At 41.2% G+C, this 21,047-nt stretch overlaps 1 protein-coding gene across 1 annotated transcript in view; it reads right to left on the reverse strand.

Annotated features, from left to right (window-relative positions):
* The window catches only part of cdc73 (cell division cycle 73, Paf1/RNA polymerase II complex component, homolog (S. cerevisiae)), a 315,070-nt gene that overhangs the window by 17,706 nt on the left and 276,317 nt on the right, over positions 1 to 21,047 (reverse strand). Inside the window, exons 14-15 of the mRNA XM_073063512.1 lie at positions 7,868 to 8,029; positions 289 to 389 (exon numbers count right to left, since the gene is read on the reverse strand). Coding sequence (XP_072919613.1) covers positions 289 to 389; positions 7,868 to 8,029 — 263 coding nt within the window. The remainder of the gene's footprint in view (positions 1 to 288; positions 390 to 7,867; positions 8,030 to 21,047) is intronic.

The raw sequence follows: 21,047 nt of genomic DNA on the forward strand, positions 1-21,047 counted from the left end.
AATGGGGTGGAGGGGAATTGGAACCTTATTGAAACTTTTAGCATTATTTTTGGTTGCTGAGAGAATGTTGCTCCTCACTGGAGAATCTAGAATTTTGAGAGTCATCATCTCCAGACAGAGACGCTATATTCCACTTGTTATATTCAATATAGGGTTCAGCAGGTTTTTTAACATTTGGGAAATCAAGGGATTATAGAGTAGTGAAGCGTTATGTAGATTGATAAGAGGAGGGTCAGATGGTCTACACCAGCTACAGTTCACGGAATGATATAAAAGTATAAGTATTACTTTTTGCGAAGATGTCCACAGGGGAACCATCAGGTAATAACCACGGCCATCCTTTGAACTGCCAGGCAGCTCCTTGTACAAAAACTGCCACAACACGATCCCTGAAAGAAAAATGAAAAACAAGAAACTGTGAAATTTCTTTCATTGTATTAAAAATCACTTCTAGGTTTCAGAGGAAAAGAGAAGAGTAATATTTTAAACACTACAATTTCAACAAAGGGTATTCTTCTCCTGATCATTTCTGAACTTCCATTTGTCTTTCCCTCCAAACTTCGATTACACCTGCAGTTTCTCTTTAAAATAACAAGCTGAAATCCAAGTTAACCACTGTTCATGTGGTTCTTCATTTAATATCAATTTTACTTTATTGGCAGCTCTCTTGTAGCTTTCCTCAAAGTGGGTCAGAGGATTTTCTCTTTTAATCCCCAGACAACATAATCAGTGCTCCACTTGATGATGAATGAACAACTGCATTTTAAAGATTATCATGGGTGCATCAGTGCTACTTTTACATAAGGACATAAGAAACAGGAGCAGGAATAGGTCATGGACTTCTGGTTTCCCTCCCCTGAAGTCCCCAGTCAGTTCCTTGGTCTTGCTGACATTGGATGAAAGGTTGTTGTTATGACACCACTCAGCCAAATTTTCAATCTCCCTCCTCATCAGCAAACTTGAATTTGGTATTAAAGCTGTGTTTAGCCCCATAGTCATAGGTGTAAAGCGAGTAGAGCAGGGAGCTAAGCACACTGTCCTGTGGTTCACCTGTGCTAATGGAGAACCTGGAGGAGATGTTATTGCCAATATGAACTGACTGGATCTAAAAGTGAGAAACTCCAGGTTTCAATTGCACAAGGAGGTATTGAGGCCAAGGTCTTGGAGCTTATTGATTAGTTTTCAAGGGATAATGATATTAAATGCTGAGCTGTAATCGACAAAGAGGATCGTAATGTTTGCACCTTTGCTGTCTAGATGTTCCAAGGTTGAGTGAAGAGCCAATGGAATGACATCTGCTGTGGACCTGTTGCTTCAGTAGACAAACTGAAGTGGATCCAAATTACCTCTCAGGCAGAAGCTGGAATGTTTCATCACCAGCCTCTCAAAACACTTCATCACTGTGGATGTAAGTGCAACTAGGCGATTTGCAATTGGAAATACATCAATCAGATATGAAATATTAATTATATTCAGCATACAAGTCTTTTGAAATGGTAATTATGTTATGCAACATTTGCACAAAAACAGCTCTTGTCTAGCTGCACGATCAAATAGAACTATTAGTTACACTTTGGAAAAAAAATCTAACACAATAATGCCAACATGGGTAAAGCCCCAATAACTTAGAAAGAGGTGCTTTCAGAATTTTTTTTCAACTTCCTCTTGCAAAACCTTAAGACTGAGATGAAGGATTCAGTATCAATGGATTTTCTTAAAATATTCTTTACCAAAGTTTTATATTGTGATTGCTATACCTGCTTCACTCCCCAGCAGTTTAAACATTTCAAGTCAACCTGTTAGGAAGTAAAGCTCACTTTAGGCTTATGATCAGTGACACAGATCGATGCTGGCCTTTTGCTGGCAGACTGAAATAAATAACTTCCTGCACTTGAGACTTCTTGCAAATGCAGTTCTTAAAATAAGAGCTCTAGGCAAAGAACACAGGTCACTTCAGGGAATAGTGAGTGGAGAAGGATTAAGTGTGCCTCTGACCTACTGTTTATTTAGCAAATGCCACAATAATTGGGTGTTAAATAACAAATTGGTCCCAAAAATCCAAGTCAAAAGAAGAAAAAAAATCTTGAAGTGTAAAGCACAACATTAAACAAAAGATTAGTGGCCAAATTTTTAAAGGAAAATTGCCAAAACCACTAGAAACCCTGAATCCAGTAAAATTGAATGAACTAAGGACTAAGTGATAAAGGGAAACTGAAATGATTTCTTGCAACACACTCAAATGCTGGAGGAACTCAGCAGGCCAGGCAGCTTCTATGGAACAAAATACAGTTGGTGTTTCTGGCAGAGACCCTTCGGCAGGACTGCAGAAAGAAAGATGAGGAGTAGATTTAAAAGGTGGAGGGAGGGGAGAGAGAAACACAAGGTGATAGGTGAAACTGGGAGGGGGAGGGATGAAGTAAAGAGCTGGGAAGTTGGTTGGTGAAAGAGATACCAGGTTGGAGAAGGGGTAATCTAATAGAAGACAGAAGGCCATGGAAGAAATTAAAGTGGGGAGGAGCACCAGAGGGAGGTGATGGACAGGTAAGAAGAAAGATGAGAGAGGGTAAAGGGGATGGGGAATGGTGAAGGGGAGGTGGGGGCATTACCAGAAGTTCAAGAAATCGATGTTCATGTCATCAGGTTGGAGGCTACCCAGATGGAATATAAGGTATTGTTCCTCCAACCTGAGTGTGGCCTCTTCGTGACAGTAAAGGAGGCCATGGATTACATATCGGAATGGGAATGGGAAGTGGAATTAAAATGGGTGGCCACTGGGAGATACCGCTTCCATTGCTGTTAAAATGCAGATAAACATAAAACATAATTTTCAGTATGCTGAGATTAACCATTTCTAGCCTGTAACTACCCTGTCCTGATATATTCCAAAATTCCCTGAATGTGTCCTCAATGTTACCTGCACTCTTTGGAATTTTTCTTCACCACCACCACCCCACCTCCCATCCAATAGTCATGCTTTTTTCACTTGTTGCAAAATGATGTGCAATATATATTGCAATTCATGAGAAGACTAGGTAACATATGGAGATGATGTTTCCTACGGTGGGATAGTCTCAGACCGGACGACACAACCTCAGAATAGAGGGGTGTCCTTTTAGAACAGAGCTGAGAAAAAATGTCTTCAGCTAGAGAGTGGTGAATCTGTGGAATCCGTTGCCACAGGCAGTTTTGGAGGCCAAGTCTCTATGTATATTTAAGGGAGAGGTTGATATGATTCTTGATTGGTCAAGGCATGAAGGGATATGGGGAGAAGGAAGGAGATTGGGGCTGAGAAGGAAAATGAATCAGCCATGATGAAATGATGGAGCAGACTTGATGGGTCAAATGACTTAATTCTGCTCCTGTATCTTATAGACTTATACGAAAGGAATCTTGTCAAAATAAAGCTTTACAGCAAGGACATTTTATTTCAAGACCATTATGGACTTGGTTTAACTTATGTCTCCAATTTCATAAACTATATAACCAAAATTAAAATTTAAGATCTGAAATAAAATTTTGATTTTGGGGAAATGCAATTAAAATGTATAAAATGAATAAATAAAAGGACTGTTACAGCCAGACTATTTTGATTCTAAGGAAGATGCTATTAAGCATCATTTAACTGAATTGAAGGAATTGCTGCTCAGTTTCTTTTACAAGATGTGGAGCTAGGCAAGTACTTTTGTATAAACAACCTGTAAACCTGATAAAGTTTAAATGACAAACATTGATGCTTTGAAATAACTAACAACACATACAAATATTTCTCAATGGAAGGGAAGCATATGTGAAAATTCCTTAGAGAAATTTTTTAAATAATTGATGTTCATCCCTAAATTCCTCATCAATAAGAATAAGTAGCATAGCATCCTTTACAAGTGAAAATATATATTTTTTTAAATCCTCAAGCAGCAGTATTATCATAATCTGAACTTGTTTTAAAATGTGTATTACTGAGCATGAAAGTGTGGCTATTTGATTTACAGAATCTGAAACAAACAAAATCAGACATTGACTACTTATCATACCCTTCTATCCTAATATTTTTCACCATTAACTACTTCCCACTTGCTATGGTCACTAACCACCATGTTCATCACTGCTTTGTATCTTTTTTCCCCACTTGCTCTGTACGTGTCCTTATGGTGAGAAGAAATTGTCATCTCAAGACATGGGAAGCTTGGATAGCTTCATTTTAAACTGCTGCATGAACAGCTTTCTGTATACAAAAATAACTGAAACACGCTACTGAAATGTTAATGGTATTGCTGTCACGCAGAACTGTGTAGGTAGTTATTGGATAAACTGCTGTTTTATGAATACAGATGTTATCAAATTGGAAAGGCTGGGGACAGGCCGAATCAAGGCAGCAGAGTCCAGGCCCCAGAGCATATGGAAGTGATAGAAACCTATGTTTTTGTGACTATTTAAGCACCCCGCTGAATCGGGAAAGTCAAAAATAGGCCGAGTCAAGGCAGAGGAGTCTAGGCTCCAGAGTGTATCAACGCAACTGAACCCAATGTTTGGACGACGTAAGCGCTGTGCCGAATAGGAAAGGATGGACAGAGGCCAAATTGAGGCAGTGGGCTCCAGAACCCAGAGTATAACGAAGTAACTGAACTCGATGCTCGGACAACGATTTAGGCGCCAGGCCAGATTGAAAAGGCCAGGCTGTTGGAGACTGAGACATGGGTTGGGCCGGTTCAGCTCGCTGCTCCGCAGCATGTACTCAGCTCGGCACTGAACTAAGGGTCTGTGGACTCTTTGGACTTCAGTTCAGAATGCTATTTTGCTTGCATCTATTGCTTGCATTATTTGTTATTTTTTCTCTCTGCACATTGGGTGTTTAATAGTCTTTTTGTTAATGGGTTCTTTTGGGTTTCTTTGTTTTGTGGTTGCCTGTTCGGAGACAAATCTCAAAGCTGTATAATGTACATACTTAGATAATAAATGTACAATTAACTTTGTACGAATAATTTTTCTAAATAAAACTATTATCTCAGATTAATGCTCTCATGAAATGTTAACTCTATTTCTCTCTTTATAGATGATGCCTGATGTGCAGAGTATATCCGGAACAATTTGTTTTCTTTGAATTGGGTCTGAGCTGTATTAATCTGTTAATACCCAATTTCAAATACACATTAAATTTACACCACAACTTCTGGTTATTGTTGATAAGATACATTATATTGGCACTGGGCACAGAAATGAGAAATGCAAATTAAACAAATCAGCTCCATATTTTAGTTATGTTACTGAAGGAAAACGTGGAATGAAGCTCATAATGTACACACTAGGGGTCTTTGCTTAACTCCTAGGAATTGCAAAATCATAGGAAGTAGATTTCACGTCAGTCAGAAGATAACACATGCCGTGCAGAGGTAAATGAAAAGCACCTCCCCACGAAATGTGATAACCGACGGCTGCATTTTTCTTGTTTATTAATAGGAATTCTTTATAGATCTTTGTGTGTGCTGACAACAAAAATCATTTCAATATTTTTAATAACAATGTACAAAAGGTTTCTATTTTATGAGGAACAAACACCCTGTTTAACAGAATCAAGGTAGTACAAAGTTGGATTTCAATATTTCAAAAAATACCAGTTTATGAACACATAGAACTGTAGAGCACTGCAGCACTTCAGCCCATCTGCTGATGCCACAACTATTATTCTGCCTGGTCCCATTGATCCATAACTGGATCATAACCCTTCATAACCCTCCCATCCATGTACTTATCCAAATTTCTCTAAAATGCTGATATTGAACTTGCATCCATTACTTCTATTGGCAGCTCATTCCACATTCTCACCACTATCTGAGTCATGAACTTCCCCCTTAGGTTCCTCTTAAATATTTCACCCTTAACCTATGACCTCCACCTAACTTCAGTGGAAAAAGCCTGCTTGCATTTACCATGTCTATACCCTCATAAGGTTTTAAGGTTGTCAAGCCGAGGAGTGGTAGTGGGGACAGGCTCCCACTACTTAAAAGTGCTCCTCATGGCGTGCACCTCAAATAGCCTCTGACAACCAAGTCCAACTCCTGGCCTTCTCGTGTGGCTTAGCCTCTAAGCCCGGCAGAACTGTTTCTACTGACAGGAGAAGGGGCGAAGGTAGGTCCTGGCACTTTAAAACCAGTGCTTCGGGTAGATGGAGCTCGTCAGCCTGGGAAGGTAGTCCATCTAAGAGAGGGAAAACTCTGATTTCAAACCTCCGCTGCCTTGTGGCCATATTCCACTTAAGGGAAAGGCTTCAGGAGTAAACTCTAAGGACAAATCTGGAGCTGGAGTCCTTAAGGCAGTCTCTGGCAACTCCTACGACATCACTGGTATCGGCCCTTGCCCTTCCCTTGGACAACATCGGTGGCGTGGAAAGGGGAGACTTGCTGCTTGGGCAACTGCCGGTCTTCCATACCACCTTGCCCGGGCCTGCACCCCGGAGAGGACACTCGCAAGACATTCCAGGCGCAGATCCATGGTCTCACGAGACTAATGGATGCCATCCATCCACCCTCATAATTTTGCGTACCTCTATTAAATAATCTCCCTCATTATCCTACATCCAGGGAATGAAGAACTATTCAACCTTCCCCAAAACACACTTTCAAGGAATTATGGATTTGCGTTCTCAGGTCCCTCTGTTCTACTGTACTCCTCAGTGTCCTACTGGTCACAGTGCAAGTCCTACTATGGTTTGTCCTCCCAAAGTGCAACACTTATAATTGTCTGGATTAAATTCCATCTCCCATTTCTCCAGCTGGTGTAGATCCTGCTGCACGTCTTTCTCTCTGTCCACCACCCCCCCCAATTTTGGTGTAATCTGCAAATCTGCTGATCCAGTTTACCATACTATCATCTAATTCACTGATACAGATGACAAACAACAATGGACTCAGCACCAGTCCCTGCAGCACCCCACTAGTCACAGGCCTCCAGTCAGAGAGGCAACCATCTACTACCACTCTCTGGCTTCTCCCAAGCAGCCCATGTCTAATCCAATTTACTGCCTCATCCTGAACGCCAAGCGACTGAACCTTCCTGACCAGCCTCTCATGCAAGACCTTGTGAAAGGTCTTTATAAAGTCCATGTAGGCAACATCCATTGACTTATCTTCATCAACTGTCCTGGTAACCCCCTCAAAAATTCAGTAAGATTGGTTAGCCATGATCTACATACACAGAGGCATATTGGCTATCTTCAATCAGTCTCTGTTTATCTAAACACTTGTATGTCCAGTCCCTTAGAATACCTTCCAAAAATTTACTCACTACTGACATTATGCTCAATGGCCTATAATCTCCCAACTTATTCTTAAGAGCTTCTTTTCAACAATGGAACAACATTATCTACCCTCCAATCCATCAGAACCTCACCCATGGCTAAGGACATTTTAAATATCTTTGCTGGGTCCACTGCAATTTCTGCACTAGCCTCCCACAGGTCTGAGTGGAGACCCTGTCAGGCCCTGGGGATTTATCCACCCTAATTTGCCTCAAGACAGCAAAAGAACATTACATCTTTACTTTTTAAGATCAACTTCTTATTCTATATCTTGCTGACACCAGTATGTCAGGTTGGCACCAGTATTTGTAGTGACACTTGTGGGCTTCCCTCTACACATCTGTATGTTGTGTTGGTTGCTAAAACACAAACACTTCCCTGTATGGTTTGGTGTACATATGATAAATAGATGAAGCTGAATCTGTTCTTCAGCCCTCACTGAGACCTGTGATCTGTTCAAATAGAAAAGTACATGGAAAAATTACCACTGACAGTGATACTGAAACAGCTCACTGAAAAAAATCAGGTTTTAAGCACAATGATACTGTATTAGTTAAACAAGTAATTGAACATATGTACCAGTCTTGTGGCAGAAGTTTGAGAGGTTGGTCTATCACTCGATAAGGCACTGTTACACTGATGGCAGCTCCTCCTGGCTGTACTTGGTCCTTTCGCCGTTGGATCAAAATTTCATTTTCCCGCTGGCATCCTTGTTTTTTCTTCTCTTCTGATGGAAAAAACCTGATAAGAAACATGACAGATAATTAGAATTTTTTCATAATTCTCAACAAGCTGTGAGGAAAACAAAGTAGCTCACTGATGTTAACATCCAGTTGGCATAGTTGGGTTCATGGTCATGCTGTTGAAATTGTTGATTGAACTTCTACATCTATACAAGTAATGAATGGTTGATTTCTTTACAGAAAACTTCTCACCCTGCTCAATCCAAACTGAATTTGAGAGCAGTGCACCATCCCCTTAATACTTAAGATAAGTCAGCATGCATTGGACCACATGAAGGTGTATTCCATAAACGATGAAGAACTCTTTCCAAAGTTTTGCCATAGTCATATAAATGGATTATTCAAACAAAATCAGTTTATTAGCATATACTTGGTGACTAACATATTGTCAACTTTCCTGAAATATGTCAGGCATTCAGTGACATCCAATCACACTTTAAAATTTCTGACAGCAAACCAAGAAGATAAATGTACTATGCTAACTAGCATTTTGATCACTGTACAAACCATTAAAAAATAAGGGCTGAAACAAAAAAAATTTTAAACACTTAGAATTTTTAGATGTTCATTCATGAGATTGAAAGTCTACACATAAATAATCAAAAAGGTAGCAAATCAGTAATTCACACTTTCTACAGCAAAGCCTAGCAGACTACTGAAAATTACACACCAAAAAACTGTGAAACTGCACACAGCATGGAATCACTGAAGGCAACTGCTGACTATCCACAATTAACCACACAAATGTGTATTTGGGTTTCACATGCTGTCAGATTTCCTCTATGGTAACAGTGAGGGCTGATTGCCCCACTTTACATCTGGTCAAATGGATGTCAAGATCCACCTCTATCATTTATAATCTTGTTTTTTTTTTAATAACAGAATCAATGTTTCCAGTCATTCTTGGCCTCATTCCTACATGTTGTAAAACTAGTATCTAATAGGGCACTTGAATACAAGAGTATGTTATCTATTTATGATCTCTATTATTTTAGACATTCCTGTGACTATATATGTTCCTTCCTTTTAAGTTTATTTGAGTTGCAGTGCAGAACAGGCCCTTCTATCCTTTCAAGCCGCAGTGCCCAGCAACTGCTGATTTAACCTTAGCCTAGTCACAGGACAATTTACAATGACCAATTAACCTACTGTACTGGTATGTCTTTGGACTGTGGGAGGAAACTGGAGCATGTGGAGAAAACCCATGCATTCCACAGAGAGGACAGACTGACTCCTTGCAGATGATGTTGGAATTGAAATCTGAACCCTGACCCAAAGCTATAATAGCATCACGCTAACAGTTACACCCAATAGTAAACAACTGGTCAAGAAACCCTAACAAAAAATTTTGTTGATGAACTGTTTTTGATGAGATGGTCTTTTTTGACATTATCTCTGCTTTTTATATGGATTTCATTTATTTACAATAAGCACAACTTTCTGTCTACTTATTTAAGTATCTGAATATCCCATTTTTACATGTATTTTAATGATTTTCAAAAACATTTAGGGAAAAAAAGCATGAAAGGGGCCAAGGTATTTTGAAACTGGCTAGCCTAAATCTAAGGTATGAAATCCTTGTTTAACCTAATAAGGAATTAATAGTGGCAGAAATAACAAATCATAAATCACAATGGAAAAAGGGAGGTTTGAAATGGGCTAGAGCAACATTTCTTGCAAGGACATTCCCTCTTCCTCAATAATTAAAGTCTCTGACTGCTATTTGACACACAGGGAAAAGCACAGTATGAGCTTGTGGATGCATCTCACAGATTTGTGTATATTTTTCTTACTGTGCGGTGGCCTACAGGATTGTGTGGATGCAATGTACATGAGTGTTCAGATCCGCAGAGCCCAGTGTTAAGCAGTAACCTAAAAACGCCAAGATTACCGCTGATGAATCCAGAAGAGAATTATCCCATGAGGTGGTGCGGCACGGCACAGTAGCAGCGACCTTTCAGACCTGAAGTTACTTTAATTTAATTTTCTAATTTAAGTTTGAACACATAACTTTTGATTAGGGCACATGGATAACAGAGCGACGATCTACCATCGCCAGATACTACTACAATACAGAGATCGATTCATGAGACATGGACAACAGTGCCAATGGTGGGTCTGGTGTCACATAGAGAGGCCTGATCATGAATTTGTTGCCGTTTTCCTTCCTGAAATACATTAGATAGATAGATAGATAGATAGATAGATAGATACTTTATTCATCCCCATGGGGAAATTCAACTTTTTTTCCAATGTCCCATACACTTGTTGTAGCAAAACTAATTACATACAATACTTAACTCAGTAAAAAATATGATATGCATCTAAATCACTATCTCAAAAAGCATTAATAATAGCTTTTAAAAAGTTCTTAAGTCCTGGCGGTAGAATTGTAAAGCCTAATGGCATTGGGGAGTATTGACCTCTTCATCCTGTCTGAGGAGCATTGCATCGATAGTAACCTGTCGCTGAAACTGCTTCTCTGTCTCTGGATGGTGCTATGTAGAGGATGTTCAGAGTTATCCATAATTGACCGTAGCCTACTCAGCGCCCTTCACTCAGCTACCGATGTTAAACTCTCCAGTACTTTGCCCACGACAGAGCCCGCCTTCCTTACCAGCTTATTAAGACGTGAGGCGTCCCTCTTCTTAATGCTTCCTCCCCAACACGCCACCACAAAGAAGAGGGCGCTCTCCACAACTGACCTGTAGAACATCTTCAGCATCTCACTACAGACATTGAATGACGCCAACCTTCTTAGGAAGTACAGTCGACTCTGTGCCTTCCTGCACAAGGCATCTGTGATGGCAGTCCAGTCTAGCTTCTCGTCTAACTGTACTCCCAGATACTTGTAGGTCTTAACCTGCTCCACACATTCTCCATTAATGATCACTGGCTCCATATGAGGCCTAGATCTCCTAAAGTCCACCACCATCTCCTTGGTCTTGGTGATATTGAGACGCAGGTAGTGAACCAGATGTGTATTTACAACAATTCCATAGTCTTATGGTTACCATTACTAAGACTGGAACTTCATTCTAAATGTTTTAGACTATCCACGGATATGAAAATACTGCCTTCACTAATCAGCAAATTTTATTAGCACTGCTCACAGTTCAACTTTTGGATGTTATAGGGTGAGATTTAAATGGTGAGCTGTTCAGAGTCTTAGGCTGACAGTGAAAGTAACACCCTCTGGTGAGGTAGAAATTAGGATTTTGAACAAGTGTAAAGTTCAATCATCTGAAATTTGCTTCCTTTGCTGAAGATCCAAAGAACAAACATCATTTATGAACATATATCTCCTAAAAAGAACATACAGATTAATAACCTACATATCCCACCCAAATAATAATTATGATGATGTATCTGGGTATTTTTCATGTTAAATGTGAAACCATTATGCTAGCAACCATTTTTGCACACCTAAAAGTATACCCCAATTATGACTAGCACGTAAAAATTCCTTCTAGTCTCAAAAACACAAACTACTTGTACCTCTAAATTAGTGGATTACAGTAATAGAATGTATGAAATTAATTCCAACTTGGAGATGCTGCATGCTGTCGGTACAATTATGCTTTCAGTTAAATTTTTAACACAATGACATTTATGCATTTGTTCAAAGAACATTTTATCATGGCATACAGGACTTTCTACACAGTGGCCAACCTCAAAAAAGAGGTGTAACTCACTGAATTTACAGCAGTCATAACTCATTACCACTGAGCAGTTGACTTTATGCTGTAAATCCAGTCCTCTTTAACTGAAGCAATTGGATGTGCTTCCAGTTGTCTCTAAACTCAATCATAATTGATTTTGTGATCTTAAAATAACCTTCCATAGGTCATACCTGGACCTTTATAGTTCTGGATCACTGATCTTGAATGCCACAGAAGACATTTATCTTTGACATTTCATAGCAAGACATATTTACACAGAGGTTTTATATATTGCATTTAATATATTTACAGATACTTACAGTGCCTTGAATGAATATTCAGCCTACACAACTATTTTCACACTTACTTTCTAAATTTAAAATATATTGAAGTAGAATTTTTTGACCTAATCTACAAGTATTGTGCATCATGTTAAATCAAAAGAAAAAATTCTAAAGCCTGGTAACAATTTTCTAAAATTAAAAACCAAAATTGTGAAGCTGAAAAAGTATTCATCCTTTTTGTAATTACTACACAAACTTTCCTCAGGTACAATATTGTATATTACCTTACCAACTCACCCAAGCTGTTGATGCAGAAAATTTGAGGATCACCTAAATAAATACACCCTCTTTCTATAATGTCCAACAACCTGGTAGATTTTCAATAGACCAAACTAAAATAAAGACAAAAAGAGTATTCAAGGCAATTCAGCGAAATTAATATAGAAAAACACATACCTGGGGAAGGGTATAAAGGCACTGAACATATCTTGGAGCTTAGTGTAATCCACCATGAAAAAGTGGAAAAAATGTGAAACTACAGCCACATAGCCTACATCAGACTGCCCCTCTAAAATTAGTCGCTGGAAAAGAATGGCGCTTGTAAGAGAGGCTACTGTGACACCAACAGTCACTCTGAGTGAGCTGCTGAAGTCAGTGACTGCAACTGAAGATGAAGTTCATGGTTCTACAATATCTAATGCCTTGCACAAAAAGGGTAAAAGAGAAAAAGCATATCCTTGCCCAAGACTGTACATTCACCAGTAGGATAGTCAGGAGTTGAGGTCTAAAGCCTTGGTGCTTCATTTATACCTGTAGACCGGTGTGCCTTCCCTGCTTCCATTCTTGTAAAGGGGAACTGCATTCATGACCTGAGTCTGCAGTCCAGGATCTGTCCATTTTGAGTATCAATAGATTTATTTTTTTTTTGTTGAAATTTACATATTACATTTATTTCTGCTTCTTGGTTTTACATATTTTTTCTTGTCACCAAAATAGGCTGTGACTGTATTAGGTTTTCTTTCTTTCTTTTTCAATCTTTTTATTATTGTTATTAATATCAACAAAATAAAATGATACATATATAATGGGATTACAAACATACACTTTCCAACTAAACATGAGAGAATACATAAGCAATGATTACAGTATAAATGAGTATTCCCAAATCATGAATGATACAATATACAAATAAGTCAAACCTAGGTATATCATAATATATTTTTTTTTAAAAAGAAAAAAGAAAAAAAATTATACAAAAAAATTAATCTAATAATCTAATAGAGAAAAAACAAAAAAGAAAAAATAGAAAAAAAGGGCTGTTTATAATATCTCGCAACAATAGAAAATCATCAGTGTTGTCAACTCCGATCCTCTCAACATATATACAATCAAAACTGGAAAAACAAATAGGCTTGGAACAGGGTCATATTACATCACATGAAAATATTGAATAAATGGTCTCCATATCTTTTCAAATTTAATAGAAGTATCAAATACAACACTTCTAATTTTTTCTAAATTTAAACATAACAGTTTGAGAAAACCAATGAAATACGGTAGGATTAATTTCTTTCCAATTCAACAAAATAGATCTTCTAGCCATTAATGTAAGAAATGCAATCATTCGACAAGCGGATGAGGATAAATGGAGTGAGTCCATCATTGGTAAACCAAAAATTGCAGTAATAGGATGAGGTTGTAAATCAATGTTCAATACCGCAGAAATAATATCAAAAATATCTTTCCAATATTTTTTCAAAAGCGGACACGACCAAAACATATGAGTTAAAGACGCTATCTCAGAATGACATCTGTCACAAATAGGATTTATATAGGAATAAAAACGAGCCAATTTATCCTTGGACATATGAGCCCTGTGCACAACTTTAAACTGTATTAATGAATGTTTAGCACATATAGATGATGTATTAACTAATTGAAGTATTTTAAATTTTTTAAATGTCTTAAAATGCTACTGCTTACTGGTACCCATGGCTGTGAATGTGGAATTCAGCTAAAGTAGTCCTCAACAAGAATATTTGGATTTCAAATGAGTCTTTAAGAGGAAAACCACAAAATGAAGAAGTCCTTGTATCTTTACGTACTTATTGGGCATTGTACTACAATCCATTTAATCAATTGCAAGTGTTTCATAGCTGAAAAAGCAAAATCATCAATACCAACTTTGGATGCAGTCAATAACTGTCCTCACTGAACTAATAGATGGTGCTAATGTAGCAATTAGCCTCCAGCTGCAAACTTACTGTCTGATAATTCATCAGCAACCTGAAGTGCTGAAATAAACAGAACCTAACATCTTATCAATGAAATTCTGGCCTCAAAAGAGCATACATGTAAATTTACAAACTTGCTCCATTTAGCAAATCTTAAAGTTAAAAGCTTAGCATCATTTGTCACATATACATTGGAATGTAAGTGAAATGCAATCAAATTGGTGAGGATTGTGTTAAGCAGTCTGCAAGTGTCACCACACTTCTGGCGCCAACATAGCATGCCTTCAACATGCTAACTCTATATCTTTGGAATGCGTGAGGAAACCAGAGCACTGATGTATTCACAGGGAGAATGTACAAATTCCTACAAACAATGGTGGGAATTGAACTCTGATCTTATAGTTGGCACTGTTACAACTGGTGTTAACCACTATGTTACTGTGTTACCCCACTTTATTAAAAAGTAACATATTATACCAAATCTTTCTTTCAGCATTATTTCCAATTCAAATATATATATATAAATAAAAATGATTCATAAAGTAAAATAATCCAACTGAAACCAAAATTCTGTGTTTGTAAATAAATTGCAAAGAGTCAAAATGTTGCACATCATATGCTATTTGTTTACTGATCTATTCCCTAAAAAAAAGCCAATTTGGCTTAGTACAGAATTTTAAGATAATACCTAGTGCAAGAATATACATTCAAACTTGCAGTTATGTCATGAGGATTGTTAAAATGAATATGTGTAACAAACAACTTTGAGAGAACATCAACTATCGCAACCACAGAACCAAAGTGAGTCAAATTCTAATAAAAATTGACATTGCCAGTTTTGAAGGAGTTAAGAATACTGGCATACTCATCAAAAATAATTGATAATTGCATTAGAAAAATATCTTGATTGCTGCTGTAGTACAAAAATTAATACTACAGCTAAAGGAACATTTTCAATGTTAAATATAGCAATCAAAATCAGTATCACCAAGAAGAAAATACAGGTAGACAGCATATCACAAATCATGTTGGTGTTTGTTCTCCACAAGCAATAATCCTAACCCTATAAGCCTGCTACAATGTCAGCTGTAAAACACAGAAAAGATGTTTATCCAAGGCTTTAATTCCTGTAGTTCAGGAAAAAAAAACAAACATTAAAGCTCGCCAAAAGTGCAAGGCCAGAAATGGACTAGATCACCAGAATTCTTGTTCAAATTCATGAAGTTAAATACAAGTTTTTCCATTTACCTTGCTGTGTACAGTAGATTAAAGTTCAGATGTCTGGGTAATTTCAAAAGGAAATAACCAGACTTGGAATATCGTTGCCAACCAAAGAACTTTCCTTAAAGTTGTCAGCATCAAGTTCAAATATAATGCCACCCCCTCCCCACCTTACTTATTGAACCTCAGATTAATAACCTGGTAATGGCCCTTTAATTAACAAACTTTTTGAGTTAGGTGCACATGGCTGCAGTGCCCTGTAAAACCATGAAAGCATAATGCAGGCTTCAGGACAGCAGGAAAGGTGAGGGTGGGGTGGGGTGGGGTGGGGTGGGGGGGGGGGGGGCATGGTAGAATAATTAATGAGAAAAAAGAAATCCTTTCCCAACAAGCTTCAATATATTTTCAGACATATTTAAAGGCAGTTTAAGCAATAATTATGAAAGACTATTTTAAATTCTTAATTATATTAAATATACTGACTATAATTTAAGGATAAACATTCAGATCAAATATATGACTGTTAACATTTAATGACAGCAGATTCATAATTGTAAATATGATATTTCACAACTGACTATAGCTGGTGTTTAGCGGTGTCCTCTAAAGAATTTTGGAAAGCTAAAAGGTGACAAAGGTTTTTAATTTTTAATGAGGTAACAGGCACACTTTCAAAAATCTTATTACTAGCACAAATGTGTGAAATTATTTTTAAAGCACATCTCATTTCAGAGTATGTCATATTTTGGTAATTCTAAATAATTTGCTTTGTCAACATGAAGCAGATATTGAGATACTGTGATTTTACATGACTCTATTTTAAGGAATATGAATTAAATTTTACAAGATTTGGAACAGCCAGGGCTAATTCAAATCGGGCTTCTAACTTAAACCTGGAATGTTTGTACACTAAACTCACTGGCCCATCCAACAATCTCTATCAGGCAATAATTTTACTACCAATTTTATGTCTGCACTTCTAAGAGTACACACGTTGAATTGAGATATTCAGTACATTACCATTCCTGAAAGCTATTAGATTTCTAGCAATAAAAGTTTGCTCCTGGTAGTGAAGTGGCTTCTAAGTAATGCTTTACAAAGCCAGCTGTGTTCAAGCCTTGTTGTTCTCTGTACATACTCCCCGTAACTGCATGGGTTTCCTAAAGACGTACACGTTACAGTTAGTAAGTTGGGGGCATGCTGCGTTGGTGCCTGAAGGATTGTGACACTTGCAAGCTGCCCCCTGCACATCTTGGACTGTGTTGGCTATTAACACAAACAACACATTTCACTGTACATGTGACAAATAGAGCTAATATTTAATCTTTTAAAAACTTACAAAGCCCTACGCTGTAGATGTTAGTTTATTTTTCTAAAGACACTAAGTGAAGTTGGATTACTTTTAACTCAGCTGCTGTGGTTTGTTCTCATTTCAACATGGATTACCAGGAATCAGACGTTCAACATTCAGGAAAATTCTGCTTTTTCATTTCAAGAAATGGACAAAACACACAACTACCGGCTTCCAATAAAATGGTTGATAAATAAGTAGTAAAGACTTATTAATAAAAGATGTATCAGAATCAGAAAAAAAATCATTACATTCAATATAAACTATCACCAAATGATACATGATGCTATGACTGTTTCTCCATTGCATCTTAAAGAATCATTTGTACTGCCATTCCCTTTAAAAATCATCATGAACAAACAAGATTGTGTGGTTTTATATACTGATTTGTTTTATCAGTTATAAAGAGGCTCACATTTAATTTTAACTTCTCCCCATTTTCAAATAGCAATCCTTCTCTCGTAAGGGGTATATAAAGCATTTATGTGGTGTAAACGGCTTATGTACTACACATCAAAATTTAATATATTCACTAGTAAGCTCATAAGCATCAAATTGATCACAAAACCTTATTGGCTGACAGAAGGTATGGATAGGTTAGGTAGCTTCATAAACAGGTAATCCACTTTTACAGGTGAGGCATAGCTTGAGGTTTGACTGATCAGGTTTTTTATGTCAGGTGTAGATATAAATAAATAAAATGAATCCATGTAGTCTGTATCTAAAATTGGTCAAAGGGCAAACTGCCAGGTTCATTCAAAAAATGTGCAAATAAGGAGATTGTAGCGGTGTGCTACACGCAGCGCTGAAATGACGACACGGAGTCGATGAGCTGCAGTTGCAAAAAGAGATTTATTCGAACTTCACGGTCTCGCTTTAAAGCCTTCCTGATCCCACCCTCCCCGAGCGGGAATGCTGTAGGGGGCGCGTATTCACAGTCCCGTCCCACGCGCGGGCTTTTCCCCTTGCTGGTGAAGCAGACTTGGCGCCCTTTTTGGGACTGGCCTCAATGCCGGCGCGCGCCGATCTGTGAGCTGGTTCGAGTGCTCTGGGAAGTGGGTCACCACATACCCCCCCCACCCCCCAGAACCGGCGATACACCCCCCAATGTCCACAGTCTGGGCCGGACTCTGTTTGGGAGGTCTGCCCCTGTGCCACGGTGCCGGAATCTTGACTGGCTGTGCCACGTCCACATGGGCCGGTTTGAGTTGGTCCACTGTGAAAACCTCCTCTCTCCCCCCAATGTCCAGCACGAATGTGGACCCGTTGTTTCTGATCACCGTAAACGGCCCCTTGTAGGGCCGCTGTAGCGGTGCCCAATGTCCGCCCCGTCGTACAAAAACAAACTTACAGTTTAGCAGGTCTTTGGGTACGCAGGTTGGGTTCTGCCCATGCTGCGAAGTGGGTATGGGGGCCAGGTTACCGAGCCTCTCGCGTAGTCTGCCCAGGACTGCTGCGGGTTCTTCCTCTTGCCCCCGTGGGGCTGGTATGAACTCCCCTGGGACGACCAGGGGTGCGCCGTACACCAACTTGGCCGACCAGGTGTGCAGATCTTCTTTGGGCGCCGTGCGGATTCCGAGCAGGACCCAGGGAAGCTCGTCCACCCAGTTAGGTCCTCTCAGGCGGGCCATGAGAGCCGACTTCAGGTGACAGTGGAAACGCTCCACCAGTCCGTTCGACTGTGGGTGGTAGGCAGTTGTGTGGTGCAGCTGTGTCCCCAAAAGGCTGGCCATAGCTGACCACAGGCTGGAGGTAAACTGGGCACCTCTGTCGGAGGTAATGTGGGCCGGTACACCAAAGCGAGATACCCAGGTGGCGATCAGTGCCCCGGAGCAAGATTCGGAGGTGGTGTCGGTGAGCGGGACCGCCTCTGGCCATCTTGTGAACCGGTCCACGATAGTCAGGAGGTGCCGCGCTCTGCACGACACTGGCAGGGGGCCCACGATATCCACATGAATGTGGTCGAAACGCCGGTGGGTGGGGTGGAACTGCTGTGGCAGGGTTTTGGTGTGCCGCTGCACCTTGGCAGTTTGGCAGTGCATGCATGTTTTGGCCCATTCACTGACCTGCTTGCATGGTCCGTGCCAAACGAACCTGTTGGGAGACCATCCGGACGGTTGTCCTGATGGAGGAGTGCGCTAAGTTATGAATGGTGTTGAAAATGTGCTGCCGCCAGGCTGCCGGGACGACGGGGCGGGGTTGGCCAGTGGTGACGTCACAGAGTAGGGTCCTCTCACCTGGGCCAACGGGGAGGTCCTGGAGCTGCAAACCGGAGACTGCGGTTCTGTAACTAGGGATCTCCTCGTCTGCCTGTTGCGCCTCCGCCAATGCTGCATAGTCTACCCCTTGGCACAGGGTGTGAATGGTATGGCATGAGAGAGCATCCGCCACGACATTGTCCTTTCCCGAGACATGCCGGACATCCATCGTGTATTCAGAGATGTAGGACAGATGTCGCTGCTGGCGGGACGACCAGGGATCGGACACCTTCGTGAATGCAAAAGTGAGCGGTTTGTGGTCCGTGAACGTGGTGAAGGGCCTACCTTCCAAGGAGTACCTGAAATGTTGGATTGCCAGGTATAGCGCCAACAGTTCCTGGTCGATAGCACTGTATTTGAGCTCGGGTGGTCGCAGGTGTTTGCTGAAAAACGCCAGGGGTTGCCAGCGACCCTCGATGAGTTGTTCCAGCACCGCACCGACTACCGTGTTAGATGCATCCACTGTGAGGGCGGTAGGGACGTCCATTCTGGGGTGCACTGGCATCGCGGCGTTTGCCAAGGCTTCTTTCGTTTTAATGAAAGTGGCAGCGGACTCCTCGTCCCAGGTAATGTCCTTGCCCTTACCCGACATCAGGGCGAACAGGGGGTGCATGATTCGGGCAGCTGAAGGGAGGAAGCGGTGGTAGAAATTTACCATACCCACGAATTCCTGAAGGCCTTTGATTGTGTTGGGTTGGGGGAAATGGCGGACTGCATCTACCTTAGCGGGCAGAGGGGTTGTCCCGTCTTTAGTAATCCTGTGGCCCAGGAAGTCGATGGTGTCGAGCCCGAACTGGCATTTGGCCGGGTTGATTGTCAGGCCGTATTCACTCAGTCGGGCGTAGAGCTGACAGAGGTGGGACAGATGCTCCTGACGACTGCTGCTGGCTATGAGGATGTCGTCCAAATAGATGAAAGCGAAGTCCGTTAACCGCTGAAGCGTCTGTGCGGCATTCTTTAGGCCAAACAGCATGCGGAGGAACTCGAAAAGGCCGAAAGGGGTGATGAGTGCCGTTTTGGGGACGTCGTCCGGATGCATTGGGATTTGATGGTATCCCCAGATGAGGTCCACCTTGGAGAAGATCCGTGCGCCGTGCAGGTTTGCTGCAAAATCCTGTATGTACGGCACAGGGTAGTGGTCCGGTGTTGTAGCCTTGTTCAGCCTGCGGTAGTCGCCACATGGTCTCCAGCCCCCTGTTACTTTGGGCACCATGTGCAGAGGGGAGGCCCATGGGCTGTCAGACTGCCGTATGATCCCCAATTCCTCCATCCTCTTGAACTCCTCCTTCGCCAGTTCGAGCTTGTCCGGGGGAAGCCTTCGAGCACGGGCGTGGAGGGATGGTCCCTGTGTCGGGATGTGGTGCCGTACGCCGTGTCTGGGCATGGCTGCCGTGAACTGCGGTGTCAGAACCGGTGGGAAATCCGCCAGGACTCTGGTGAAATCGTTGTCGGACAGGGTGACGGAGTCTAGGTGCGGGGCTGGCAACTGGGCTTCACCCAGGGAGAACGTTTGGAAAGTCTCGGCGTGGACCAGTCTCTTCCGTGGCAGGTCGACCAGTAGGCTGTGAGCCCGCAAAAATTCCGCGCCCAGGAGCGGTTGGGCTACGGCGGCCAGTGTGAAGTCCCACGTGAACTGGCTGGAGCCGAACTGTAGCCACACCGTACGGGTGCCGTAGGTCCTTACTGTGCTGCCGTTCGCGGCCCTCAGGGTGGGACCCGGTGCCCTGTTGCGGGTGTTGTAACTCGTCGGAGGTAAGACGCTGATCTTGGCTCCGGTGTCGGCCAAAAAGCGGTGTCCCGACCGCTTGTCCCACACATACAGGAGGCTATCCCGATGGCCAGCCACCGTAGCCATCAGCGGCAGCTGGCCTTGTCGTTTCCCGGGAACTTGCAGGGCAGGCTACAGCGGCAGGCTTCTGCGCCCCACCGCTGGTGGTAGAAGCGCCATTGTTCGTCGGGCTCCTCGCCCCTCCCTCTGGGGTTAGTGGGCTCTGCGGCTGGGCCTG

The sequence above is a fragment of the Hemitrygon akajei genome, chromosome 12, assembly GCF_048418815.1.
Source record: "Hemitrygon akajei chromosome 12, sHemAka1.3, whole genome shotgun sequence".
NCBI classification, from domain to species: domain Eukaryota; kingdom Metazoa; phylum Chordata; class Chondrichthyes; order Myliobatiformes; family Dasyatidae; genus Hemitrygon; species Hemitrygon akajei.